The sequence below is a fragment of the Sus scrofa genome, chromosome 6 (genome assembly GCF_054392235.1).
Source record: "Sus scrofa isolate SSC_HxYL_T2T_F1_AM1 chromosome 6, Sscrofa_HxYL_maternal_Yorkshire_Landrace_v2.0, whole genome shotgun sequence".
NCBI lineage: Eukaryota > Metazoa > Chordata > Mammalia > Artiodactyla > Suidae > Sus > Sus scrofa.
Genome location: NC_139388.1, coordinates 52,389,441 through 52,417,121, shown reverse-complemented (window position 1 = coordinate 52,417,121; position 27,681 = coordinate 52,389,441). Strand labels below are relative to the sequence as shown.

At 45.9% G+C, this 27,681-nt stretch overlaps 2 protein-coding genes and 1 long non-coding RNA gene across 11 annotated transcripts in view; 1 reads left to right on the top strand and 2 right to left on the bottom strand.

Moving 5' to 3' along the window:
* The window catches only part of CCNP (cyclin P), a 147,411-nt gene extending 139,494 nt beyond the window's left edge, over window positions 1-7,917 (top strand). For 4 of the 9 annotated variants that reach the window (XR_014806111.1, XR_014806112.1, XR_014806107.1 and 1 more), the window contains exon 3: window positions 1,151-3,934. The gene's annotated coding sequence lies outside the window, so the exon portion shown is untranslated. Of the gene's footprint in view, window positions 1-73; window positions 3,935-5,369 lie in introns of those variants that run through there. The other 5 variants (XR_014806113.1, XR_014806114.1, XR_014806110.1 and 2 more) reach the window with 3 other exon arrangements.
* PSMC4 (proteasome 26S subunit, ATPase 4) lies at window positions 1,313-9,419 on the bottom strand. The gene is made up of 11 exons (XM_021094383.2): window positions 9,342-9,419; window positions 8,390-8,488; window positions 8,078-8,264; window positions 6,632-6,778; window positions 6,438-6,547; window positions 6,243-6,336; window positions 2,481-2,648; window positions 2,308-2,384; window positions 1,998-2,166; window positions 1,733-1,788; window positions 1,313-1,543 (listed from the first exon to the last, which is right to left on the bottom strand). Exons 1-11 carry the CDS (start codon window positions 9,375-9,377, stop codon window positions 1,430-1,432), a joined length of 1,257 nt encoding a protein of 418 aa, XP_020950042.1. The 5' UTR covers window positions 9,378-9,419; the 3' UTR covers window positions 1,313-1,429.
* A 7,905-nt stretch (window positions 9,420-17,324) lies between these two features.
* LOC146402369 (uncharacterized) lies at window positions 17,325-24,522 on the bottom strand. Its single transcript, XR_014806168.1, has 2 exons — window positions 24,139-24,522; window positions 17,325-17,926 (listed from the first exon to the last, which is right to left on the bottom strand). It is a non-coding gene; the product is annotated as an uncharacterized LOC146402369 (long non-coding RNA).
* Window positions 24,523-27,681: the final 3,159 nt, after the last annotated feature.

Below are 27,681 nucleotides of genomic sequence, written 5' to 3'. Positions count from 1 at the left end.
ACTGTGGCGGAGGCTGGTGGCTATGGCTCTGATTCGACCCCTGGCCTGGGAACCTCTGTGAGCTGTGGTGTAGGTTGCAGACACAGCTTGGATCCCGAGTTGCTGTGGCTGTGGCGGAGGCTGGTGGCTATGGCTCTGATTCGACCCCTGGCCTGGGAACCTCCATATGCCGTGGGAGTGGCCCAAGAAATAGCAAAAAGATCAAAAATAAATAAATAAATAAATAAAAGAAAGCTGGCCTGGCACTCAAGGCTAGGCTATTATTCTCTTGAGGACATAAACGGTCTCATGGAACACCATCACCAAGGTCACTCTGAGACGGTAACAACAGGTCACTTCCTAATTTTGCTGAAGCAGACAACAAAGTTGCTGGGCAACACACAAAATATACCAAATATCCCCTCCCCCAGCTAATGTGAGATATTACTGCCTCTTACCAATTAAAGTTTTAGCCTTACTCTGGTCTGCTGTCATTTCTGGTGTACATGGCTTTGTTCTATCCCAATCGCTTTGCCTTTTATCACTGATGTTTAGGGTGTGTTTTCCCACTTCAGCCATTTCCTTCCTATACCCTCCTCCTTCCAAATATCAGCTGAATTGTAAAATTCTTTCCCCCCCCATGATTTTCTTATTGCCATTTTTAAGTACTTAATTGAAAAGGTCAGCTATTTATAAAGTGTATAGCAAGAGTTCCCACTGTGGCACAATGGGATTGGTGGTGTCTCTGGAGCACTGGGCTATAGGTTCAATCCCCAGCCTGGCACAGTGGGTTAAGGATCTGGTGTTGCCACTGCTGTGGTGTAGGCTCCTGCTTGGCCCAGGAACTCCTTATGCCTCAGGATGGCCAAAAAGGAAAAAAAAAAAAAAGTATAATTTTCTGATCTACTTCCAAGAGGCAATAACTTCCCATTTTCTTTTGTTTCTTTTAAAATTTGCTTCTACAAGGTGCCTCGTTAGTGGAGTAGGTAGTGCATCAGTCTCATAAAATTGCTTCCACATGTCTGAGTTATCTAAGTTATATGCTTCTGTAAACTGTTTTAGGTATTAGCTGCTACTGAATGTGAATGATGAGGACGTTGGGTATCTTAATGACCCACTTCTTCTTTCTTTTTTTTTCTCATGCTGCTTCCTTCATGCTGAAATCCTTCAGTTGCCTGCCCAGGTTCTCATTTAGTCCAGTCTTGAGCACGCCCCCCTCCCAGGCCATGTGCCTCAAACTGCTCATCTGTCATGAGCGCAGAAGGGGCACAGAAGATCCTAGTCAGCCCTGCTTCTCCAAAGGAGTGAAACTCAGAAGAAGAAATTAAACAGATTCAGTCTTGTCTGTTTAATGAATAAAGCAATCCTGGGTAAAGAGAAAAGAGAACGAGGACAGGGGACAGGCTAGAGAGGTAAGAAGTCCCCAGCTCCTAGGGTGTGGGGATAGGGGTCACTTGTAAAACTCATGCTCCTGTTCGTCCTTCTTGATGACTGTCTTGTAGGCCTTCTCGAAGTCCTTGGCCAGGACGATGTAGCGGTTCTCCCGGACAGCCAGCATCCCACTCTGTTGAGGGATGGGCGTTACCATCTTGTCCCTGCTCTCCCCGCCCTTGGTGATGGTGGAGGGAGAGACAAATGGCCCCAAGACCCAGGGAGGTGATAATGGACAGAAGGCCTGCAGCAGAATGGGCTCAAGGAGGAAGGGTCTTCATAGACCGCCCCCTGCCCCATCCTGAGAGAAACCAGCACTTACCTCCTGACAGATGGAGTTGATATCAGCTCCTGAAATCTTATCTGGTCGGGCCACATCTGTGGTGTGTGAGTTAAGAAAACCATTCCCTGCGTGACAGGGTGAATGCTGGACCCAGAAGCCATCCTTGGGCTGTCTTTGTCACCACCCACTTCCTGGACCTTGGCCCCCACCTGCCCCATCTGGGTGGTGGTGGTGCCAGAGGTGGAGATGAAGAGCCTGTCCCCATTCCCATCGTGACCCTCCTCTCACTGCTAGAGCAGGATACAATCTTCCAAATCAACCTCCTCAGAGAGATTCATCTTGCTGGTGATAGTGGAGAAAATGAGTCTCTTCTGGCGGCGGTCAGGGAGTGGAAATTCAATTTTTCGGTCAAGGCGTCCTGGCCGCAGCAGGGCAGGATCCAGGGTGTCTGCTCTGTTTGTGGCCATGATCACCTGGTGGGGGATAGGCCAGCTCAGTCCTCTGTCCCCGGTATACCCTCCTTCCCGTTGCCATACCTGACCCCTCCCAGGCCAGCCTCCACCTTTGCCTGATTCCCACACCACACCTCCCCTTGCCCGTCCTGAACCCCAAACCTTGACATTGACATTTTGGTCGAACCCATCCATTTGATTGAGTAGCTCCAGCAGGATTCTCTGAACCTCCCTGTCAGCTGGAGAGAGCGGGTAACACAGTTAGCCCAGGGAATCTTGCACGACAAGCCTGCCCAAGACCTCAAGACCCCAGGGCCTGTTTGGGCATCACTCACCCCCTGTCTGGGCATCAAATCTCTTGGTGGCAATGGCATCGATCTCATCTATGAAGATGATGGCAGGTGCGTTCTCCTTGGCCAGGCGGAACACATCCCGGACCATGCGAGGGCCCTCACCCAGGTACTTCTGTACAAACTCTGAGCCCACGACTCGGATGAATGCAGCTGATGGCAGGATGACAGGCGTCAGACAAGGATGGGAGTCCTATAGGGCCCCATACTGCTTTCACTGAAACTGGGAATTCCCTGAGGACATCCCTTTCTTTAGATGCCCACTGCAAGGAGCCAGGTAGTTCTCTCATGCCTCAGGCTGCATCCCAGACCTAGTCAGGAGGACCAGCTTCTTGCTTGTACCCCATAGCGACCCAGCTGCCCAAATCATGAATCCTGCCCAAAGATGTATGACTTTTTTTGCCCCACTCATAAAGTCAGGATCCTTAGCAAACAGATTTTCTATCATGTTGCCTGACCAAAAGCCCAATTCCATTTGCTTGAAGGACCCACTTCTGAATATCATGCAAGAGTCAGGGGCCACGAGTACATATTCTGACATAATCAACAACAATATCAACTACAACGGGCAATGGAGTTGAAGACAGGTTTGTTCTGGGCCTGCCTCACCTTTCTGTCTTTTCTTAGAGTTTAACTTGTTTATGAGTGACTGGTTCTGGCTTTGTGTTGCAAGGAGCAACCTTTAGGACGCTGCCTCCAGCCACCACAGAGAAGGAAGACACAAGGTCCACTATTTAGACTTGGTGGTTTTAGGTCATAAGCGAGGAGTTGTGAAAGTTGCAGCCCTGCCCTCCTAATATGGTAGCCACTGGCCACATGTGGTTACTGAGCAAGTGAAATGTGGCTGGTCCAAAATGAGATGTTATGTAAATGGGAAATAATACCAGATTTCAAAAGACTTAGTACAAAAAAAATTAAGTATCTCAACAAACATCCACCAACAAATGAAAAGATAGGTAAAATGTGCTGTATATACACAATGGAATACTATACGGCCTTCAAAAGGAGGTAAATTTTGACACATGCTACAACCTGGATGAGTCCTGAAGGAAATAAGCCAGTCATAAAAAGACAAATACTGTATGATTCATCCATGCATACATGAGGCACCCAGAATAGGCCAATTCACAGAGACTGAAAGTAGAATAGAGGTTACCAGGGATTGTGGGGAGAAATAGGGGATTATTATTGAATGGGTATGGAGTTTCAGTTTGGGATGATGAACAAGTTCTGAAAATAGATAGTGGTGGTAGCTGCACAACACTGAATGCATTTGATGCCACTTATAAATTGTTTATTTATAAATTGGTTAAAATGGTAAATTTGTTATATACATTTTACTATAATAAAAATTATAGAAAAAACTCAAATTTTTTATCTGCTACATGTTAAAATATTTTGAGTATACTGGTTAAATTAAAAAATATATTTTAGACTAAGTTCACCAATTTCTTTTAACTGTTTTAAAAATATGTGTACTTAAATTTAAATTACATATGTAGGAGTTCCCATCGTGGCGCAGTGGTTAACGAATCCGACTAGGAACCATGAGGTTGCAGGTTCGATCCCTGCCCTTGCTCAGTGGGTTAACGATCCGGCATTGCCGTGAGCTGTGGTGTAGGTCGCAGATGCGGCTCGGATCCTGTGTTGCTGTGGCTCTGGCGTAAGCTGGCAGCTACAGCTCCGATTCGACCCCTAGTCTGGGAAACTCCATATGCCGCAGGAGTGGCCCAAAGAAATGGCAAAAAGACCAAAAAAAAAAAAAAAAATTACATATGTAGCTTGCATTAGACAGTTGATACTTGAACAACACAGGGTTTGGGGTGCTGACCCTCTGTGTATAGCTTTGCAGCCAGCCCTCCAGAGCTGCAGTTCGGCATCTGTGGATTCATCCAACCATGCATCATGTGACAAAAGTCCAGGTATAAATGGACTCTCGCACTTGAAGCCCCTGTTGTTCCAGGGTCAACTGTGTTTCTATGGAACTCTGCCAGTCTAAAACCTTGCTCTCAGGACAACAGGCAAAATCTCTCAGATTAGTACTAAGACTGTAGTTATATCCACACCCTCTCTGATCTCTTCAGCCTCACCCCCTGGACCAGCCCAGCCCCTCCTCAGCCAGCCAGCCAGCCAGCACTCATTTTCTGAGCACCTATCACAATTCAGTTACTGGGTGGATACCAGAAACAAAGTTCCCTTAGTCACGGTCAGCTCACAACTCCTTAAAAGAATTCTTTCCTACCCCTTGGCCTTTGCAAATGCTATTCCTGCTGTCTTGGATGCCCCCTCCCAACGGTGTGCCTGACAGACTCCTCACGCCTCTCTTCCTCTGCAGATTGGATTGACAGCCCTCCTTTAGGTCGGTCCCACTACCTGTCTTGCTTCCTTGGAGGTTTGCTAGTCTGCGGACTGTCCCCACCCCAGCTCACCACCAACCATGACCCCCTCGCTCACGTGGCTTCCACGACAGGGGCCTCCTCACATCCTGGAGCACTAAGCACACTCCCGCCTCAAGGCCACCAGCCCTCAGCCTGACACGCTCCCCCTCTCAAGGCTTCTTCTAGGTCTTTACGTAAATATCACCTCAGAAAAGTCTCCCCTGCCAACCTCCAGTCCTAGCGCTAAAGCTGCAGTCTCTGATACTCCCTATGCCCCTGCCCTGGCTTAGGTGTTCTCTCCGGGCACAAGACATCCCATCTGTTCACTTCTCATTTAAGCACGTCCTCAACGGAGACACTGCCTCCGGGAGGAACAGACACTGTTCTGCTCACGGTCATGGCTCCTGCACCTAGAACATAGCGTGGAACATACCGGGTGCTTGGTAGTTATTAATGGAATGACTGAGGTCTAAGTGTTTACTTTCCTCTTTCCCAGCCACACCAGGAGATCCCCCAGCGCAGGGGACACAGCTGACTCATCATGTACCCCAGCACCTGGGGGAGCAGAAGACCAATGAGCTGCTGAGCAAATGGATGATCGTGACAATGGCTAACATTTCCTGTCCTCTTACTAGAAGCCAGGTATAGTTCTAAAAGGTTTCTGTTCATTTAGTCCTCTGAACAATTCAGAAAATTAGGAAACAGTCACAGGGAGGCTAACTTGCTGAGTCGTAACACAAACTAGGTGATTAGTACCAACTTACAGAAATAGTTGGGGGGGGGCCAGATTTCAAACCCGGGTAAGTTTGGCCCAGAAAACACACAGCTCCCCCACTGCCCTCTACTGCTCCCCAGCTAATACATGTTAAAATTTTAAGATATACCAAATCCTGTTCTTGGGCTTTACAAATAGTAATAGAGTGACGTTTAGACACTTTTGTTTGGAACCTACAGGAAGAAATACATTTATAAACAACCACAGCACATGTGTGTGCACATGGGTGTGTGTTAAGTTTCACAAATATGAGCTCTTATGATGTGGGGTGGACTCTGACGTTTTCTGCATTTTTTACAATGCTGGTTGCAACCCATGGGTTTGAATTCATAATTACTGGTGGGTCAGGACCCACAGTAGGAAAAAGGTGGCACCGTTTAATGAATTCACAAGCGTGCTGTGAAGGGAGGGTTCTGTCCGATGAGGACACAGAGGTACGAGAATGAAGCTGCCTCCCCAGGACAGCACCGGCAGTAAGACGCACGCTGGGGCTCTGACCCCGGCGTCCGTGCTCGTCATCACTGCTTCCTGGGGAGGAGGAGAGCGCTGAGAGCCCGGGAGGGCAGAGCTCAGGAGAGGGGCCCGGCAGCTCACCTGTCGTGTGATGAGCCACAGCCTTTGCCAACATGGTCTTCCCGCAGCCGGGCGGGCCGTACATGAGGACGCCTCGGGGAGGGTCGATGCCGATCTGAAGCACAGAGGGGCAGGAGAGGATGAGCCAGGGAGTCCATCGCCACCTCGAGACCCGTGGGGCAGCCTCTCCCTTCTCTGGCGGCTCCAGCTCCTCACCTGCTTGTAGAGCTCGAAGTGTGTAAGCGGGAGCTCCACGGCCTCCCGCACCTCCTGCTTCTGGATGTCCATGCCCCCGATGTCCGCGTACATCACGTCTGGCTTCTGGTCTGGTGGGAGAGAGAGCACAGCTGGGTCCTCAGCCTGGCCCGCAGGGTCCCTTCAGGCCTCCTCGGCCCTGGGCTCCCCCTCACCTGAGGTGAGCATCATGATGCTGCTGTCGGCCTCGGGAGGCAGCACATCCACCAGGGCATTGCTGTGCTTGTGGAGCGCCACCGAGGCATTGGGCTTGAGCAGCTCCCGATCAATGGTGCTCAGGATGCGCACATAGTAGTTGGAGCCTTTGGGAAGAAGACAGGGAGAGGGGAAAATGAGACGTGCCCGAACCTCAACACTGTCCCCTGCCCCTGGCTTCCGGTCTTGCCTCCTCCCTTCCACAGCCCACATGCACATTGACAGCTTCCCTGTCTGTCTACAGCCCTGCCTCTTTCGAGCTCCAACCCTGGGTGACCAGCAGCCTCCTACAATGTCCTCAGGGCATGTCTCACTCCCTGTGTCTCAATGTGTTCTCAGTGACACCTCCCCCCCACCCCGCATGGTGCTGCTCTTTCTAGGACTCTGTCCCTGGGAGGCCAGTGATCCCTAATCGTCACTAGCCAGAGCCCTACGGCCCATCCTGGACCTTTCTCTGCTTCTCTCCACAGCCCATCAGTCACTATGGCCTTCCACCCACCTCCAGAAATGTTTCTCCAGCCAATCCCTCTCTCCTTCCCAAGGACCCTGCCCTGATTCAGCGCCATCCTTTTCATCCAGGTCTCTGCACCAGACTCTGCTCACTGGGCCTCCGGTCCACTTTCTACATTTATGACACGCATCTCTGTCTAGCCTCAGTCTCTCTCCTGACCTTCAGACCTGGCTGTCCAGCAGCCTCCCAGACACCTCCCAGGCAGTGATGTCTCAGACTGCCCTCACCGTCTCCCCACAAACCGCTTTTCTGCCTAAGGCACCATCTCAGGGATCACCCCACTGTCCCCCTCCGTGCTATAGACCAAAGACACAAGCCTCATTTTAGACATCTCCCTCCCTTCACTACCTCACAACCAGCCCATCAGTGCAATTTCATTGCCCAGTCACACACCTTTCCCCACAAGCTTTACAAGAATACGGCTTGGTCTCGAGGAGCAGAGGCCAGAAACAGGAAGAAACAGATCAGACACAGAGACAATGACCATCATGAAGGCAGAGCCTAGATCCATGTTAGCAACAGCAGGTACTGTATACAGAGTCCTTACCAAAGCCCAGTCTCTTAACACATCACCTATGCTTTCAAACTACAGGTCCTAATCCAGTAGTAGTTTACAGAGTCATGATGAGAACAGGGTTGAAAACGAATTAGAGCCTGTCACACATAGTAAGACTAACCATTGTTTGGCCAAACTTTTACTATATGTTATATACACGCACACACACAAAAAGAAAATATGAAACACATTTCCACTCTTGTATCAGATCAAAATACTTTGAAAGACACCATTACACTGTCTTGCCTCGTTTGCCGTGCTAAGTTCCTGGCACATGGTAGGAAACAGTTAACGGCTGTTGCATGGACAGATGAGGAAACAGCCCCTGCCCCCACGCACCTGTGGTGGAGCCCACGATGGCTGTATTCTGATCCACAGCCTCCAGAAACTGCCCGATAACTAGTGGGATGCTTTGGATTCGCTTCACCTCCTCCTGGGCGTGGAGGAATTCCTTCTTCAGGTTCTTTTGCTCATCCTTGATGTACTCCTCCTGCACCTCCAGGAACTCCAGCTCTTGCTGCAGCTTCTGTGAACAGAGAGGAGAGAGGCAGGGTATGGCTCCAGGCCTTGCTGACCCAAGGAGTGGTGAAAGGTGGGGAAAGTATGGGATGCTGGGCCCAGAGCAGTGTCCGGATTGGGTCTGAATTGTACCTTGTAGCGGCTGTACAGGTCCTCCAGGTCCTCAGGCTCAGGCCCCAAGAAGGACAGGCCAGTCTGGGGCCGTGACACAGACAGAGCTGGGATCTCATCCTAGACCATGGAGGGAAACACAGTTTGGAAGAGGGTCCCCTTATGAAAAAATCTAGAGTCCCCTTCCCACTTCAGCATAAAGGCACTTGGCCACTAAATCGATTCTGGAAAGCTCTCAGCCACCTAAACAGGTTCCTGAAGTCATTCAGCTACTAACAAGCCCCTAGGTCAACCAACCTTCCAAACAGGTCTTTTGCTATCATGTCCCCAATGTCACCCAATTCCCAACGAGGGCCTAAATCAACTACTTACTAGACCCCCAATGCCCTCCAGCGCCCCCCACCCCAAAGCAGGTTCCGGCCCTCTCAGTTGACTGTTAAAGTCACCATGACTTCAAACTGTCCTGGAATTATTACTCAGTTACCCCCTAAAGATCCCTCAAGTCACAGAACTCCAACTCACATTAGGCCCCAATGTCATCCACCTCCCCAGGTAGGCCCCAAATACCATTCGGCCAGACCACAGATACTACTCGGCCCTCAAACAACAGCTAAGCCCCGAATATCAGTCAGCTCCCAGCCCAGCCTCTGCTATCATTCGGCCCCACGGCCAAGGCTCATCACTCATCACCCGACCAATTCCGCCGGGCCACCGATGTCACAGCACTCTCTGCTAAACTTTGGAATTATTCAGTCCCAAAGAACCTCTAATGCCACTCGTTTCCCCAGCCCGCTTTCTGAGCGCTACTGCCCTCCTAACATCACTCAACCACCCGCTCCAGGCCTCGGGACGGCACGAAGCTCTCTACCGAGCCCTTCGAAATCACTCAGACCCAGGCCTGGATCCCTCAAGTCACGCAGCATCCCATGCAGGTCGGCTTCCCCCTCTCCCCGAGAGCCAGACCCCACCGGACCTGAGCTTTCTCCACCAGGATGCCTATCTCCTCCATAGTGACCAAGCCGGCCTCTGTGTGGCCCGGCCTAATCCAGTCACCGCTTCCGCTGACGCCAGCGGAAAGCCAGGACCTGGTGCCTTCTGGGAAACGTAGTTTTAAGACACCACCGAGAGAAGGCTGGAAGGGCCGGACAGGTGGAGGGAAGGGCAAACCTCGTCCTAGGCTCCGCCCCAATATGTGCGCATGCGCACTCGGTTCCTTGCGGGCTCGCGCGCGCTGGGCCCTGGAGCGGTGCGCTTGCGCAATAGCTTGCGGTAACGGGGTCTCGCGCGGGCGCTTCCCGCTTGTGTGTTCTTGCCAACCGAGGAGCGGTTCTCTTTTTTCTCTTTCACTTGAGGAATTTCTCAAGAGGTCTGTTAGAATGTCATGGCCAAGTGCTCTTCTTTCTTATTTAGTGGTCGGGCTGGAGATGCCTTGGGCTGCGGCCGAGGATTGCCTCCTGCGCGGGGGCGGGAAGACCTGGACTGCCCCTGAGAATTAGCCGCGAATCAAGTAGAACCTACGCTTTAGGGCTGGAGAAGGTGAGAGCAGCAGTGCCAGGAGTTTGGTCACGCAGGAGACCTGCAGCTCTACACCAGGCCCTGTGCTTAAGTCTTAGGTGCTTAACTTAATTGAATCTTGACAGACTTTATGTTCCCTTTACAGGGACAGAAACCAGAATGGGGCCCCCATCTGTCTGTTCCCAAAGCCTGTGCTTCAGGCCCTGGGGGTACACCGCTGCTCATCACACCAGCTACAGTTTTGTTCTGCCTTTTTTTTTTTTTGGCTTTTTGGCTTTTTGGCTTATAGGCCGCAGTTGCGGCATATGGAGGTACCCAGGCTAGGGTCAAATCTGAGCTGTAGCTGCAGCCGGCCTACGCTATTGCCACAGCAACGCGGAATCCCAGCCGCGTCTGCGACTTTTACACCAACGCAGAATCTTTAACGCACTGATTGAGGCCAGGGATCGAACCCGTGTCTTCATGGATGCTAGTCGGGTTTGTTAACCGCTGAGCCAGGACGGGAACTCCAGCTACAGTTTTGTTAAGTAAACTTTGTTCAAGTGTAAGTTCAGAGAAATATAAAGATCATTAGCGTACAGTTCAACGAATTTACACAAAGTGAACACCCCCATATAACCAATCCTTAGACCAAGAAACCAAACATTAGCAGACCACAGAAGCCCTGCGCACTCTCTTTTCTGCCACCCTCATCCCTTCTGAAAGTTATCACTGACCTGATTTCTACCATGGATTACTTTTGTCGGTTTTCAACTCTCTGGGGACCCCATACAGTGTATGCTGTGATTTAGCTTCTTTTACTTAACATTATGTTTGTGCGATAATACTGTATGTAGGGATAGTTCTTTCGTTTTCATTTCTGTATGGTTTCCATTGTGTACCTAAAACTGGATATCTTCCAGTTTGGTTCTATACTACATATGCTTGTACATTTCTTTGGTAAACATGGGAACACATTCAGGAGCAGAATTGCTGGTCAGAGGGCAGGTATGTGTTTAGCTTTAGTAAACGCTGTCAAACTAAACTAACTTACACTCCCACCAATTGAGCATGCATTTGATATTGTCTCTATTTAAAAATTTTTTCCATTCTCCTGGGTGTGTGGTGGGTTGTCACACCAGACACCCTTTTGTATGCTTCTTTTAGCCAGGCAATTTAAACCATGATCTCTGAATCCTTACACCACCCTCAGGGGTAGGTTTGTCTTTTTGTTTTTGTTTTTCCTATTTTGGTTGCCCCATGGCACATGGAGATCCTGGGCCAGGGATGAGATCCAAGATGCAAGTTGCCTATGCAGCAGCTATGGCAATGCTGGATCCTTAACCCACTGTGCTGGGCTGGGGATGGAACCTTTGTCCTGGTGCTGCAGAGACACCGCTGATCCCATTGAGCCACAGGGGGAACTCCAACGTCCCACTGTTTTTATTTTCACAAAATAAAAGGGAAAACAATGGCAACAAATCCTTCATTTTTTTTTCTCTGCGTCGACAGCTCTCAATTCCATCTTTCAGCTTTCTGCCTGACACCCAAAAGGCATCCCAGATTTCTACTTGAGTCTTAGAGTCTGTGACTTAAAACAGAATCCATCATCGTCCTCCTTGTCTCTTGTTCCCTATTCTCCCAGTTTCCACACTTCAGATTCAAACCTATGTTATCTTTGCCATTATTCTTCTAAGCCCCATCAAATTGTCTCCAAGTTCTCTCTGCCGCCTCTGCAATGATAAATCAATGGAATCCAATCCTTTGGAATCTTCGTGGAGAATAATCATAGGTAGCCATTTCTTGAATACTGTGTACCTGGTTCTTTGCTAAGCATTTTACCTCATTATCTTATTTAATCTTCACAACAACCTTAGGAAGCAGATAGCGAAAGTAACTATACAGAGTGCTTACCTTGTGCTAGATTTTATACATATTGTGATTTAATCCCAGATTCAAGTGGAATTTGAAGTGGGAGCTGTTATCCTCTTTCTCAGGTCCTACATGAGAAACCAGGCTCAGAGATGGGAGGTCACTTACCCAAGATCACACAGCAGTTAAATGGTGGAGCTGGCATTCAAATCCAGCGCCTTTGCTCGTAACCTCACGTGATAGTTATTGGGATTTGCAGATGATCTTCCACAGGTGAGCCAAGTTCTTCTCAAGAAAGAGAACATCAAATCATTTAAGGAGTTTCTTCAAGCTAGCCTCACCTTTCCCTGTGCCCTCTCATTATAACCCTCCTTTCCATCTCGTGGTTAAGAACCACCCATCTAGGTCATCTATCAGTGGGCAAATTAGAGCCAGGACCAGCCCAGCTGACTATTTAACTCTCCTGGTTCAAGTCCGGGGCTTTCTCCTTCTCGACCACACTGCCTTCTAACGGAAGCCCCGAGCAGCTCTTGTTCTGAGTGAGAGTATTCCTGAATCTGTGCTTTAGAGCCCTGGGTGAAGCTAAGTGTGTGCAGGAGCCAGCAGACCAGTCCGTAAAGACAGGGGGCTGGCAGAGGACCTATTCCTCATCCACAAGCAGTGGTTGAAACTCAGCTCCAGCTGCCGTAGCCATGCCAGTGTGCGTTGCTGCCAGATTTGATGCTTCAACCGAAGACAGGAATCCAGAGGTTCAAGGGACATTTTCTAGTTTTAAAATGTTGACAGTATGTTTGAACACTTAAAAACACCAGGCAGGCCAAATAAACCTCACCTGTAGGCTTCATACAGTAGATAGATGACACCTGGTCTAGATTTATCTTGTCACCAGTATTACTGTCAAAGGCCCAGGCATGAAGAGCTTTGCTTGGTCCCAGAGTAGAAGAGGAGGAAGTAGCCCGAACCACTCAGAAGGCAGCAAGAATAAGGAGTAAAGGATAGGTAAGTATTAAACTCTGGGGAAAAGCACATGAAAATATCTGACAGTAGCCAATTGGTTAAGTAAACTTTGAACATCCATCCATTATAGTCTATTTTGAGGGGGGTTTGTATATGATACAAAGTATTGATCAAAATTTATCTTTTTGCTTGTAGAGACAGTTGTTCCAGCACCATTTGTTGGGAAAAAAAAAATTTTCCTGCTGAATTGCCTTGAAACTTTGTCAAAATTCAGTTGATTATGCATGTGTGGATCTATCTGTGGACTGTTTGTTCTTCTGATCTGTTTTTCTCTTTTGACACCAACACCGCATTGTCTTAAGCTTTATTCTGCAGCTTTAGAAATCTCAAAGTTCAGGAATTCCCTGATGGTACAGTGGGTCTCGGGTCTTGCGTTGTCACTGCTATGGCTCAGGTTCAGTCCCTGAACTTCCACCTGCCTCAGGTATGGCCAAAAAAAAAAAAAAATTGTAAAGTTTGGTAGTGGAAGTCTTCCAACTTTATCCTTATTTTTCAAAGTTATTTTGACTATTCTAAGTATTTAGCATTACTATAAGAGTTTTGGATCTGCTGCAGTATTTTTTTTTTTTTTTTGTCTTTTTGCCATTTCTAGGGCCGCTTCCACGGCATATGGAGGGTCCCAGGCTAGGGGTCTAATTGGAGCTGTAGCCACCCACCTACTCCAGAGCCACAGCAGCACGGGATCCGAGCCACGTCTGCCACCTACACCACAGGTCATGGCAACGCCAGATCCTTAACCCACTGAGCAAGGCCAGGGACCAAACCCTCAACCTCATGGTTCCTAGTCGGATTTGTTAACCACTGTGCCACAAAGGGAACTCCTGCTGCAGTAATCTTGCTGAGTAGTATCCAGCCAGTAAAGTTGCATGCCATCCTTGGCATCAGCTGTTGGGGAGGAATAAACCTCCCTCTACCTTTCTAGGCTCTCTGGTTGGTATAATAATTAAATTGACATGGGATAGACTAACAGGGAAAAAATCAAATTTTAATGACATAAACAGGAGAGAGACCCAGAAAAACTGAATAACCCCTTAAATATCTTAATTATCTCTGCTCTTCTACCTGTATCCTTTCAGATCTCTCTCTGTGAGCTCACTAATTCTCTCTTCCATATGGTCTGCTCTATTTCCAGTGCTTTCTAATGGTTCTTCATCTCATTTACAGAGTTCTTTAGGTCCAGCATTTGTTTGGTTATTTTTAAAAATTTCAATCTCTTGGGTAAAGTATTCCTTCTGTTCATTATTTTTTTATTCCTGGGTTTACTGAATTGCCTGATTTTACTTGCTACTCACTGGGTGTCTTCATGACAGCTATTTTGAATTCTCTATTAATTAGACAGCAGTATTCTGTGACTTTAAGTTTGGTTTCTGGAGAATTGCCATTTTCTTTGTGCGATGCTATGTTACTTCGTTGTTCTTCATGGAGCTTGATAATTTGTTCCTCGGCGCATTAGGAGTAGTGAACAACTTTCTTCTTTAAATACAGCTTTTTTTTTTTTTTTTAAACTTGATTCTAAGATTAGCAATTAGGAACCATGAGGTTTCGGGTTCGGTCCCTGCCTTTGCTCGGTGGGTTAACGATCTGGCATTGCCGTGAGCTGTGGTGTAGGTCGCAGACTCGGCTTGGATCCCACGTTGCCGTGGCTCTGGCGTAGGCCAGTGGCTACAGCTCTGATTCGACCCCTAGCCTGGGAATCTCCATATGCCGTGGGAGCGGCCCAAAGAAATAGCAAAAAGACAAAAAAAAAAAAAAAAAAAAAGCAAGCAATTAGAGGCTTGTCTTTTGTTTTCCAGTAGATGGCACTATAGCACAGGCTTTCGAGTTCTCTTACCTGGGCTACCTCTGGTTATACATATTTAAGAGTGGGGACTTGACACCCTCCACTACCCAAGTCAGAGGTGTCCCTCTCTGCCCTCATTGTCGCTGCGTGCGCTCTTGGTGCCTTGCTGCTCCCAGTGTTGCTGGCATCGCCACCTGGAGCACTGGGAAGGTGCGCGCCTCCACCACGTCGGGGCTCTCCTGTGTGCAGGCTCTGCTGCAGGGTGTAGGTGGAGCCTGCCTGGTGGGTGTCTCTGCCATCACCGCCGCTGTGGAGTTGGTGGGCACTGCTGCTGCAGGCAGGGTGGGGCTGAAGTTGTGGGTGCCTCTGTAGCTGGATGGACAGGGTCACAGGCGCTGCTGCTGCTGCTGCAGAGTTCCCTGTGGCCACAAGAAATGCTGCATCTGGGAGGCTGGTGTCTCCTGCAGTTTTTCCTCTGATGCTACTGCGTTCTCTGGGGCTCTAGGATCAGCCACCACGGCCAGGTGGGTCATGAACCACCGCTGCTGTTCCTCCTGTTCTGCCTCCTCTGTGTGTTCTGATCCACCTGCCTTTAGGTATGCAGATGTGAGAAATTCTCTAGCACCCTGATGTGCTGGGAAGACACACATTCTTATGAATGTTTTAGTGGTTGTAGATTGAAGGGGAGAGACAAAGAGAAGGTCGTACACTGCCTTCATGCTGAAGTCACTCCTAAAGTCAGAAAGCATATAGGTTTTTTTTTAATTTTTAATTTTTATTTTTTTGTCTTTTTGCCATTTCTTGGGCTGCTCCCGTGGCATATGGAGGTTCCCAGGCTAGGGGTCTAATCAGAGCTGTAGCCGCCAGCCTACACCAGAGCCACAGCAACGTGGGATCCGAGCCACGTCTGCGACCTACACCACACTGTACAGCAATGCCAGATCCTTAACCCACTGAGCAAGGCCAGGGATCGAACCCGTAACCTCATGGTTCCTAGTCGGATTCATTAACCACTGCGCCACGACGGAAACTCCAGAAAGCGTATAGTTTTTAACCTAATCGGACAGTCTCTACCTTTTAATTGGTATGCTTAAATCATTTATGCATAGTATAATTATTGATAAGTTGGATTTAGGTCTATCATTTTATTATTTGTTTTCTGTTTGTTCCCACTGTGTTTTAGTCTTTTTTTTCCATCCTGTGTTTTCTAAAAGAGTTTGTATGAAATTTCTTCTTTACATATTAGGTATAATTTCATAACCGACACTATGTGGCCCTAGAGTTTTCTTTGTCGAGAGTTTTTGAAATACGTTTATTGAGGTATAATTTATATATCATAAAATTTACCCACTTGAGTGTCCAATTAAGTGATTTTTGATAAGTTCACGGGGTTGTAGAACCATCACCTCAGTCCAGCTTTAGAACATTTCCATCCCCCAGAAGGACTCCCAGTGCCCATTTATAGACAGTCCAGGTTTTCTTTTTTTGTTGTTGTTCTTTTTTTCTTTTTCGGGCCGCAACCGCAGCATATGGAGGTTCCCAGGCTAGGGGTTGAATCGAAGCTGTAGCCACTGGCCTACGCCAGAGCCACAGCAACTCGGGATCCGAGCCACGTCTGCGACCTACACCACTGCTCACAGTAACGCCAGATCCTTAACCCACTGAGCAAGGCCAGGGATCGAACCCACCACCTCATGGTTCCCAGTTGGATTCGTTAACTACTGCGCCACTACGGGAACTCCCAATCTAGGTTTTCACTTCTGGCCCCAAGCAACCACTATGTAGGGATAGATAGATCCAATTTCTCTGATACATGTGTCTGCATAGTTTCTATTTGATCTTTGTTTTAGTCTTATCTGTCTTCATTTCTGTCTTCTTTTGAGTTTAATTTTTTTTCACTTTATTTCTCTGTTGGCTTCCCCAACACACACACACACACACACACACACACACACACACACACACTTTCTGCTTATTAGTGATCCTTTCCTGTCCTCTGACTAGAAAGAGAGTTTCTCAGAATTTTTCTGTCTTCATGTGTTGCCCAGGTCTGGGATTTGGATCCCTGACTGGTAAAAGCTGGGAGATAGAGAAGGGGGTGGGGGAACCACAAAAACTTCACCCCCATATCAGTAATTTTTTGATTGTGACTTCCCTCCCCAATCTGCCTGCCTTCAGTTACTTTTCCGTATCCTCAGGAAATCAGTGAACTCTGTGTATTCTGACCAGCGCTTGTAGTTGTAACCAGTGAGCGATTACATATAGGAGGCTTAATCACAGTGAAAACCGTAAGCAAACACACCAAAAATCTATCAAGAAGAGTGACATTGTTTGGGGGTTTTCAATGATCTTTTTATTTTTATTTTTTGCTCTTTAGGGCCAAACCTGCAGCCTATGGAAGTTCCCAGGCTAGGGGTTAAATTGGAGCTACAGCTGCTGGCCGATGCCACAGCCAGAGCAACTTGAGATCCAAGCCGCATCTGCAACCTACACCACAGCTCACAGCAATGCTGCTGGGTCCTTAACCCACTGAGCAAGGCCAGGGATCAGACCTGCATCCTCATGGATCCTAGTCGGGTTCCTAACCCACTAAACCACAACGGGAACACCTCAGATATCTTTAATGTCTCATTAAACAATTGGATTCTGATATCTGCTTCTACATTCAGTGTATTGTGAAATGTTGTTTTGGTTGAAGTTTGTGAAGAAAATCTGGCCTTGACGAGGCCTGCTCATCCACCCAGGTCCCAAAGTCAGCAGTGCCACAGAAATAAGAAGAAAGAGACACAGAAATAGAGTGGGGATCAGGGGGCTACCGCCTCCAGGAGGCAATAGCCACCCTCTGAGCCAGTTCATGGCTTTTATTTACTATTTTCTACATCCTGTACGTGCAGGGGATGCATCGGTATTTTACTGCAAACAGATTGGAAGCAAGATATGCTAGGACAGGCATTCCTAAGCACAGAAAGTAGTCACAAATGTTTTAGCTGTCCCAGGCCATAATTTGTTGTTTGCTTCAAGCCATCTATGGCCTCGCCCATAAACCGCCCAAGGCTCCAGTCCTGAGACTGTCAGAGCTGATGGTTTTCCATCAGCAATAGCAGGGCTTCAGCAATCTTGTTTTCCAGATGCCATTCTTTGAAGTTGTTCTCATTCATTTTGCCTCAAGGGTCATGAGAGAGTCCCGAGACTTTGAAAGTATACACTGACCTTCTGCAGCCACTTTATGGCGCCAGTCTTTTCTTTCCATTCTTTGTCATGTTGCATATTCATGCCTCCAATATCTCCCCCTTTTCAAAATTTTTATGATTCTTGTTTATTGATCATATTAGCAAGCGCTATAGTGGCTAATGGCTGTTGTTGTCCATTGATTTTTGTCATAATTCGTCTCCAGACTGTATAGAAACAAAAAAGACATATGAATATGAATATAAAGCCTCCCATGGTACCGCCAATGGTCTTTAAGTGAGGAACGGGATTTAGTTGTGATAAACCATCAGCCGCGGCCTCCAGAGCATTAGATCCTTGAAGTAAACGCAACTTCTGAGAGAAAGTTTCCGTGATCTCCTTTTGTAAATTATTGATATCAACTGACAAGTTCCCTTGATGTAATAAATGTTGTTTTACTTTATCCCACTTAAAGGACGATTTGTTATACTGGTGAGGAGTCACACAAAACGAAGTAATAGTCCATTCACATTTACGTCTTACTTGTTTTTGCCAACTATTCACTTGATCTCCCAACAAAATTAACACCTGCTGTAAATCTGCCATTATAGCCACAAATAACGTAGTGGCATTTAAAGGGTAATGCTCACCAGTTTTTTCCTTTCTATAGTGAGCTTTATTTATTTATTTTTGTCTTTTTGCCTTTTCTAGGGCCGCTCCCGCGGCATATGGAGGTTCTCAGGCTTGGGGTCTAATAGGAGCTGTAGCCACCAGCCTATGCCAGAGCCACAGCAACACGGGATCCAAGCCACGTCTGCAACCTACACTACAGGTCATGGCAACACCGGATCCTTAACCCACTGAGCGAGGCCGGGGATCGAACCTGTAACCTTGTGGTTCCTAGTCAGATTTGTTAACCACTGCGCCACAACGGGAACTCCGATATCGTGAGCTTTATTATTTGCCCCCATGTTGGTGTTTTACTATTACTCCTTCAAGACAATGGTGTTGACTTTTTCTCCTGTGACGAATAAATTGTCATTCATTTCAGGGCATGTACTGGAGGCTCCCCGGGTGGATCTAGACTCATCCAATTTCTTTTCTTTCCTTTCTTTGATGTTTCTTCTGGTAACCCAGTGAAGTTGTCCATTCTCTGTTACGATAAGAGCAAAACCTCGTCCTTTTTCTACTCTGTATCCTTCAAGCCATTCTCGCTTTTCATTTCTCCAAAACACAGGGGTGTCATCATCAGTATCGGCAGAGGGATTATATCTAACCCGCTGCCTTGTAAGGGACTCAAAATGATGCATATGGCCGGTTTATCATTAAATCCTCTTATATCCAAGAAATTTAAGATGAATGATGCTGGAGCTAGAATTTCCCTGGGCATAAGGCCTATATTCCCCCTTTTTTTCTTTAAAAATAGTATTTTTTTTAGCATTTTATGAACTCTTTCTATAATGGCTTGACCCTGAGGATTACAAGGTATCCCAGTGACATGTTGAATATTCCAGTCCTGAAAGAATTTATTTAAAGCACAACTATATGCAGGACTATGATCTGTTTTTATAGTTAATGGAGCACCCATATAGGAAAAGGCCTGCAGTAAATGTGCTTTGACATCTTGAACTGCTTATCCTGTGTGGGAGGAGGCAAAGCTAGCATCTGAGTAAGTATCTACTGATACATGTACACATCCCATTCTCCCGAATGTGGGAACGTGCGTAACATCCGTCTGCCAAATATCATTTGATTGGATTCCTTGTGGATGAAGCGTGTCAGCATGAGTAACGGGGTGTGTTCGAGTCCATTCAGGACAGGCAGCAACAGCGTCTCTAGCTTGCTGGCGAGAAATATCAAATTTTCGCACCAGTCCCTTAGTATTGATATGAGTTAGTGGGTGATATTCATACGGAGAAGAGTACATAATTAATTGATCAATCTGTGCATTTCCTTGTGCAATAGGTCCTGGCAACAGGGAATGGGACCGTACATGTGAACTATCAAAAGGAAAATTGCTACGTTGAACAATTTGTTGTAATATGTTAAACAAAACAAAAATGGGTTTAGGAGTGTTTTCAGGTAATGTCATGGTCTCAATATTCCTTGTTACTTTAACAGCACATATGAATCAGAAATAATGTTCAGGGGTGAATTCACATCCTGCAGAACATTAATAATAGCGTCCAGCTCCGCCTGCTGTACAGACTGATATGATGAGACCCCTATCTTCATAGTAGATCCTGTGTGTCCTGCCTTGAACTCTTTATTGGCATCAGTAAAGTAAATTGGGGCATTAGCAATAGGGCTTTGCTTTGTATTAACAGGTGTTATCCATTCGTGTTTACTAAAAAATTGTATTATTAGATTTTTAAGATAATGTGGATGTGCTTCACCAACATACTCAGCTAAGGCAACCTGCCAGTCCGTGCTTTCTACAAAAAGTGGTTGCATTTGGCTGTTGTGCAAAGGAACTATACTTTCTGAAGGGTCACATCCCGAAAGTTGTTTACAACGAGTTCTGCCTTTCGATGTTATTTGAGAAACAAGCATAAGATAAGTGGTCATGGTTTTCTCAGGCGTATGGGTTAGATATTGCCATTCTAATGGACCCTTATCTTTGCCACAAGACGGCAGTAGGAGAACTTTTCGTTGGTAATGTAATTAAAGAAACTGGTTTTTCTGGACGAATTCGAACAATGTGTCTTTTCTGTAAGGCCTCATTAGCAAGTTGTAGTTGTTCCGTAGCTGGTTCAGTTAATTCTCTAGGGCTGTTTAAATCAGGATCCCCATTTAAAGTTTGAAAGAAATACGTCAATTGATAGTTAGGTACACCAGGTGAAGGACGCAACCAGTTGCCATCTCCTAATGATTCCTGAAAATCATTTCAGGTTTTTAAGTGCTCTATTCGTATCTGAATTTTGTGTGGTTTTATAATTTCTCTTTCCATTAAATAACCCAAATAAGTATAAGGAACATCATAGTGAAGTTATTCTGGTGCTAGCTTAAGCCCATATGATATTAATTCCTCATCTGTCTTCAAAAAAATTTTATGCAGTATTTCTTTGTCAGGGTGCGCCAATAAAATATCGTCCACATAATGAACAATAGAAGCCTCAGGAAATTGTTTTCGAATACTGTGTAAAGGTCTTGCAACAAAGTTTTGACACGATGTAGGACTATCCATCATTCCTTAGGGCAAAACTTTCCAAACATATCTCTTGACAGGTCCTTTATTATTAATAGAAGGAATTGTAAAGGCAAATCGTGTAATATCATCAGGAGGTAATGGAATAGTATAGAAACAGTCTTTTAAATACATAATAATAATAGGCCATGATTCAGGAATCATAGCAGGTGATGGCAATCCAGGTTGTTATACACCCATAGGTTCCATAATAGCATTTATTTTTCTAAGGTCCGTCAGCATCTGCCATTTACCATTTTTCTTTTTAATAACAAAAACCGGGAGTTCCCGTTGTGGCGCAGTGGTTAATGAATCCAACTAAGAACCATGAGGTTGCAGGTTCGATCCCTGGCCTTGCTCAGTGGGTTAAGGATCCTGCGTTGCCATGAGCTGTGGTGTCGGTTGCAGATGCGGCCCGGATCCTGCGTTGCTGTGGTTCTGGCGTAGGCCAGAGGCTACAGCTCCAATTCGATCCCTAACCTGGAAAACTCCATCTGCTGCGGAAGCAGCCCAAGAAATGGCAAAAAAAAAAAAAAAATATGTCCAAGTTCATATTGTTTTTTGACTAATTCCTGAAGAGCCACCAACTTAACTTTAGAGAGGGGCCACTGTTCGGTCCAAATAGGCTCATCAGTTTCCCATTTAAGCAGCAATGCTGTAATCTTAACAGTGGCCCTTATGAAAAAACCAATCTCTTTTGTAAAGGATCATAACCCATGTTGGCCATAATATTTTTGGCTTTTTGAGATAGAGTTGGGATAGTCACATAAGCTCCCCATTGCATTAGCCAATCTCTTCCCCACAAAGGTATTGGAATGTCACAATCAAAGGCTGTAAGGTCGCTGTTGTCCTTCAGGTCCTATACATTGCGTAATTTGGGATCCCCTTTTTATGTTTTGCATGGTCCCTACTTGAGTTAACATAATGGGTACTCGGTATTCCAGTTAGATGGCCAATGTTAAGTGGATATAATTGAAACATCAGCACCAGTATCTACTAGGCTTTCAAATTTTCGTCCATTTATAGTAAGAGAAAGGACTGGTCTTTGATCAGACACGAGAGTTTGCCAAAAAACTTGTTTTTCTGTACTCCCAAAACCTCCTGGTCTTTGAACAGGAGATTGTTGAGTCTGAATGTAAGGTAAGAGTAATAATTGAGCAATACGCTCTCCTTTATTAATGTGATCAGGTATATCTGTTTTTAGCATTAATAAAATTTCACCCTGATACTCTTCATCTATTACTCCCAATAGTACCTGAACTCTGTGGCTAGTTAGACTACTTCATCCCGGGAGTAATCCAACACAACCCGGGGCCATGGGTTCCTTTATTCCGGTGGGCATCTTATAAACGCCCACAGAAGGCATTAGAAGTATATTATCAGTAGCAGGAATATCTGGGGCCGCGCTACCTGTTGTTGTAGGCAATAAGCCGGATATGGTGAGAAGAGGGGATTGGTTGGTGTTTGACTGCAGTTCAGGCTGCTCTGAGGGTACATGAAAGGAACAGCATTCCAAGTTGGATTTCGGCTCATATTGTTTTGGGGTCCCTGAGCAGGGCCCTCCTTCCGGTTCCCCAACCGTTGGGAACCATCCTGATGAAATTTAGAATGACATTGATTAGCCCAATGATTACCTTTTTGACAATGGGAACGTAATCCAGGACATCGAGAATTATCCTTATTACTCTTTATAACCAGTTTCACTGAAGGTGATTATTATTTGAACGAGGAGATTGTTTATAATTTTTTTTTTGTAAATGTCCCTTCTTTCCACAACTAAAACATTTAGTATTGGAATTATTTTTACTTTGTATTCCTGCTATAGCTAGTGCAAGCAATTGCATTTTATACAGTTCTGAGCCAATATCATTTAATATATTCTTCTAAAGGTTTTCCTTCTGCTTTAAGGGGCTGTAATACCTTCTGACATTCTGAGTTAGCATTGTCAAAAGCTAACATTTTCATCAATAGCTCCCTCAGCTATTGGGTACAGTTTTTTGAAGATTGTCTGTTAATCTAGCTATAAAGTCAGTATATGTTTCCCCATGGGATTGCCTAATGTTATCCGCTGAAGGGGTGGTTTGTCCAGGGGGACTAACCTTCCCTCAAGCCCCTTGACACACATAACGAACCTGAGCAATTGCATTATCATCAAATTATGTTACATAATTGATTCTGAATTCCTGTATATTCCCCAGTCCCCATTAATTGTTCCATAACGATATTAACAGGTGGGTTGGCTGCGGCGTTGTGCCGAGCTATTTGTGCAGCTTCGTCTTGCCACCAAGTCTTAAATTGTAAAAATTCTGAAGCAGTTAAACAGGTCCGGGCAATCATTTCCCAATCATAAGGAGTTATCCTTTTGGACTGAGCCAATGCTTGTGTAAGGCCAACGGTGTAGGGAGAATTACATCCATATTGTGTACAGGCTTGTTTAATTTCTTTTACAACCTTAAAAGACAATGGCTCGTAATCATATCGAATGCCACCCTGAAGAAGTCGAGGCTTGGGGGGTATCCTCTGTGCCTGTACAGGAAACACCAATAAATCAAGGTCTCCTTCCCTTCTTGCTTGTAAAATAGCTCTTTGAAAGCCAGACAAAAGAGGATTCTTGTTAGGTATAGTAACAGAGGTCAAAAATGCTCCATCGTCCCAAGGGACCTTAGGATTCCTTGGTGGAGGTTCTGTTTTTAAATTAGGAGGCTCTGTCCCCAGAGCAGAGGGCTGTGAAACAGGAACAAACGACGCTGGCCGAGCAGGGACGGCGTGAGTCCCCGAAGAAGATTTATGTTTAGGATTCAGCAATAGACCCTCTCCACTTCCTTTATCAATATTTTCATAAATATGAGGAGATGTAAAACCATCATCTTCCTCCTCATTTACTGCTATACGCTCTTGAAAATCTTCTTTCTCAGAAGAATCAGAATTTTCAGATTGTAAGGGGGCTAGCGTGGTATGTGTGATGTTACATAAGGACCAAACACTCAAAGAAACGGCCTCTCCACGATGATAAGCACGGCGCACACAGCGCATCACTGCTTTCCCTTCCTCTACGCGCAGGGTCCCCTTTTCAGGATCTAGCCAATAACAGTGTTTATGAATCGCATCAAATAATTCTCTCAAGTTTTCACCTTTCACTTTCACACCCGAGCTACATAATAAAGTTTTCAGTAGAATAATATAATCTGCATGCTTAGAAGGCGATTGCCCCATTGTTATCCTGATTAAAAAAATCCACAGGGGTGTCCTCACCTCTTGGTACTTTCCCAGTCCGTCCGTCACCTTTTCAGCCAGAATTCCCTGCATCTGTCAGCACCTTTCCAGTAGTCTCGCAGACTGTAAGCCCCTTCAGGTCCCTGTTCAGGCGCCACTTGACGAGGCCTGCTCATCCACCCAGGTCCCAAAGTCAGCAGTGCCACAGAAATAAGAAGAAAGAGACACAGAAATAGAGTGGGGATCAGGGGGCTACCGCCTCCAGGAGGCAATAGCCACCCTCTGAGCCAGCTCATGGCTTTTATTTACTATTTTCTACATCCTTGTACGTGCAGGGGATGCATCGGTATTTTACTGCAAACAGATTGGAAGCAAGATATGCTAGGACAGGCATTCCTAAGCACAGAAAGTAGTCACAAATGTTTTAGCTGTCCCAGGCCGTAATTTGTTGTTTGCTTCAAGCCATCTATGGCCTCGCCCATAAACCGCCCAAGGCTCCAGTCCTGAGACTGTCAGAGCCGATGGTTTTCCATCAGCAACAGCAGGGCTTCAGCAATCTTGTTTTCCAGATGCCATTCTTTGAAGTTGTTCTCATTCATTTTGCCTCAAGGGTCATGAGAGAGTCCCGAGACTTTGTAAAGTATACACTGACCTTCTGCAGCCACTTTATGGCGCCAGTCTTTTCTTTCCATTCTTTGTCATGTTGCATATTCATGCCTCCAACCTGGCCTCACTCACATAAGCAGTTATAATGTAGGGGTGTCTGAAACAAGTCTTTTTAGATAAATGTGGATCTTTATTTTTTTTTGGCTTTTTTTTTTTTTTTTTTTTGCTTTTCAGGGCTGCACCTGCGGCGTATGGAGGTTCCCAGGCCAGGGGTCCAATTGGAGCTGTAGCTGCCAGCCCACGCCACAGCCATAGCAACAGGGGATCCAAGCCATGACTGCAGCCTACGCCACAGCTTGCGGCAATGCCGGATCCTTAACCCACTGAACGAGGCCAGGGATCAAACCCACCACCTCATGGTTCTTAGTCGGATTCCTTTCTGCTGCACCATGGAGCTCCTGTGGATCTTTATTTTCAATACCACAACAAAACTCTACAAATGGGAGTTTTCTTAAAGATTAGTTGCAATGTGGAATCTGAAATCATGTCAACCAACTTTTAAAAATCAATTGGTCTGGAGTTCCCGTCGTGGTGCAGTGGTTAGCGAATCTGACTAGGAACCATGAGGTTGCGGGTTCGATCCCTGGCCTTGCTCAGTGGGTTAAGGATCCGGTGTTGTCGTGAGCTGTGGTGTAGGTTGCAGACGCGGCTCGGATCCCAGGTTGCTGTGACTCTGGCATAGGCCCGTGGCTGCAGCTCCGATTTGACCCCTAGCCTGGGAACTCCATATGCTGTGGGAACGGCCCCGGCCCAAGAAATGGCAAAAAGACCAAAAAAAAAAAAAAAAAAAAGAAAAGAAAAGAAAAAAAAATCAATTGGTCTGTCTGTCTTGCATTTGGAATAGATCTTTAACCTATTCATTGTTTTGTAACATCATACTTCGTATCTGGAAAATATGGATTCACTGAATTATTCAGCTTTCCAAAAATGTTGAAACAGTTTATTACACAATATTGAAAAAAACCATAGTTGTAAGTATCCACATTGATCTCATCATAAAATCTATAAATATTTAGAAACTTGTTAAGCATGTGGTGACAGGTTTTTTTTTCCTTGAAGGCTTACATTTTATCATTTGTCACAAATTCTGTCAGTTAGTTTCCTTACAGAAAAGGCTCACTTTTTTCTTTTTGAGAAAATAGCTGCCAGATATTCAACTCTATGGTTTTTAAATTTCAATGTAAAAAAAAAAAAAGACTATGATAAAACTTCTCGTACAGTTCATAATCAAATAATCAGTTGCTTGCAGCAGTCATCATATGTCAACATGCAATTTTTTACAGACGTTACATTTTGTCACAGAGCGTCTTAAAATGGTATGCACTCAAGGGTAGGGGTTTAATGGCATTAATAATTTCTACTGCTTCATGAAGGATGTTCTTAAGTGAAACTAGGTTTTTCCTGTTCGGTTTTGTGCTGTGAGTGGTTGTGAAGAATAGGACAACTTCGAGGATGTTTGATGCCACTGCCTTTATTTGGGACAAGGACCAGGAGTTTTACCCACCATCGTTCTTGTACTATCCATGCAAAGTTCAACATAATGAAAAATCTGAATAACATTTTAGTTTTATTATGAAAATAATTTCGACCTCGGGGACCTTCTGGAAGGGTCGGGGAGATGCAGGGGTCTGCAGATCCGCTTTCAAAACCGCTCTACTAACAGTAAACATAAGGGAAGCATTCAGGGTGCTCCTGCAGGAATAAAAACAGGTGAGCCTTAACCCAGCCGGGTTAGTGCCAAACAGACCTGAAGAACAAATAGAGAGTCGTCAGATCAGCGAGGCAGGAGGGCATTCCAGACTTAAAGAAGCAGGGAAAATGAGAGGGGGTGGGGGAGACCTAAGGGAGACCAGGAGTTGAGATAGGAAAGGCGAGCTGGAGGAAATAATTTGCAGTCTTGAATGTTATCTAAGGCGTTTAAAATCTAAGCTTAAAGGAACAACCCCTGAAGTTGTTTTTTATTGTATCTTATTTTTTTATTTTTTGTCTTTTTAGGGCCACACCCACGGCATATAGAGGTTCCCAGGCTAGGGGTCGAATGGGAGCTGTAGCCGCTGCCCTACACCACAGTCACAGCAACACCAGATCCGAGCCAAGTCTGTGACCTACACCACAGCTCACGGCAACACCAGCTCCTTACTCCACTGCGTGAGGCCAGGGATTGAACCTGTGTCCTCATGGATGCTAGTCAGATTCATTTCTGCTGAGCTACAGTGGAAACTCCTGAATTTTTTTTTTTTTTTTTTTTTTTTGTCTTTTGTCTTTTTTGTTGTTGTTGTTATTGTTGCTATTTCTTGGGCCGCTCCCTCGGCATATGGAGGTTCCCAGGCTAGGGGTTGAATTGGAGCTGTAGCCACCGGCCTACGCCAGAGCCACAGCAACGCGGGATCTGAGCCGCATCTGCAACCTACACCACAGCTCACGGCAACGCCGGATCGTTAACCCACTGAGCAGGGGCAGGGACCGAACCCGCAACCTCATGGTTCCTAGTCGGATTCATTAACCACTGCGCCACGACGGGAATTCCCGAAACTCCTGAATTTTTAAATATTTATTTTATTAAAGTATAGTTGATTTACAGTGTTGTGTCCATTTCCGCTGTACTGAAGGGTTTTAAGCTGGTGGATGACTTGACAAGATTTTGTTGTTAAGTGTTAGGATGATCACGTTTATGCAGTGTAGATAGAGATGCGAAAGGAATAAGCACTTTGAGCAAAAAAACCACAGAAAGCTAGTGCAGTAATCCGGGTGAGCAGTGACTACCTGAATCCATTGGTAAAATGATGGGGAGGAAAGGAAGAGAGAAGGGCTAAGCTTGGGCTGCTGGATGATGGTATATTTTCACTGAGAAGACAGAGGGAGAGAAGCATTTTTTTAAAATTAAAGGATAGTTGATTTATTTTATTTATATTTATT

Excerpts from the sequence above, each read along its gene's own strand:
- PSMC4 (XM_021094383.2), bottom strand. The coding sequence starts at position 9,377 with ATGGAGGAGATAGGCATCCTGGTGGAGAAAGCTCAG. Across the intron at positions 8,489-9,341 it reads TCCTGGTGGAGAAAGCTCAG|GATGAGATCCCAGCTCTGTC; the intron begins GTCCGGTGGGGT and ends TCCATGGTCTAG. Across the intron at positions 6,779-8,077 it reads CATCGTGGGCTCCACCACAG|GCTCCAACTACTATGTGCGC; the intron begins GTGCGTGGGGGC and ends TTCTTCCCAAAG.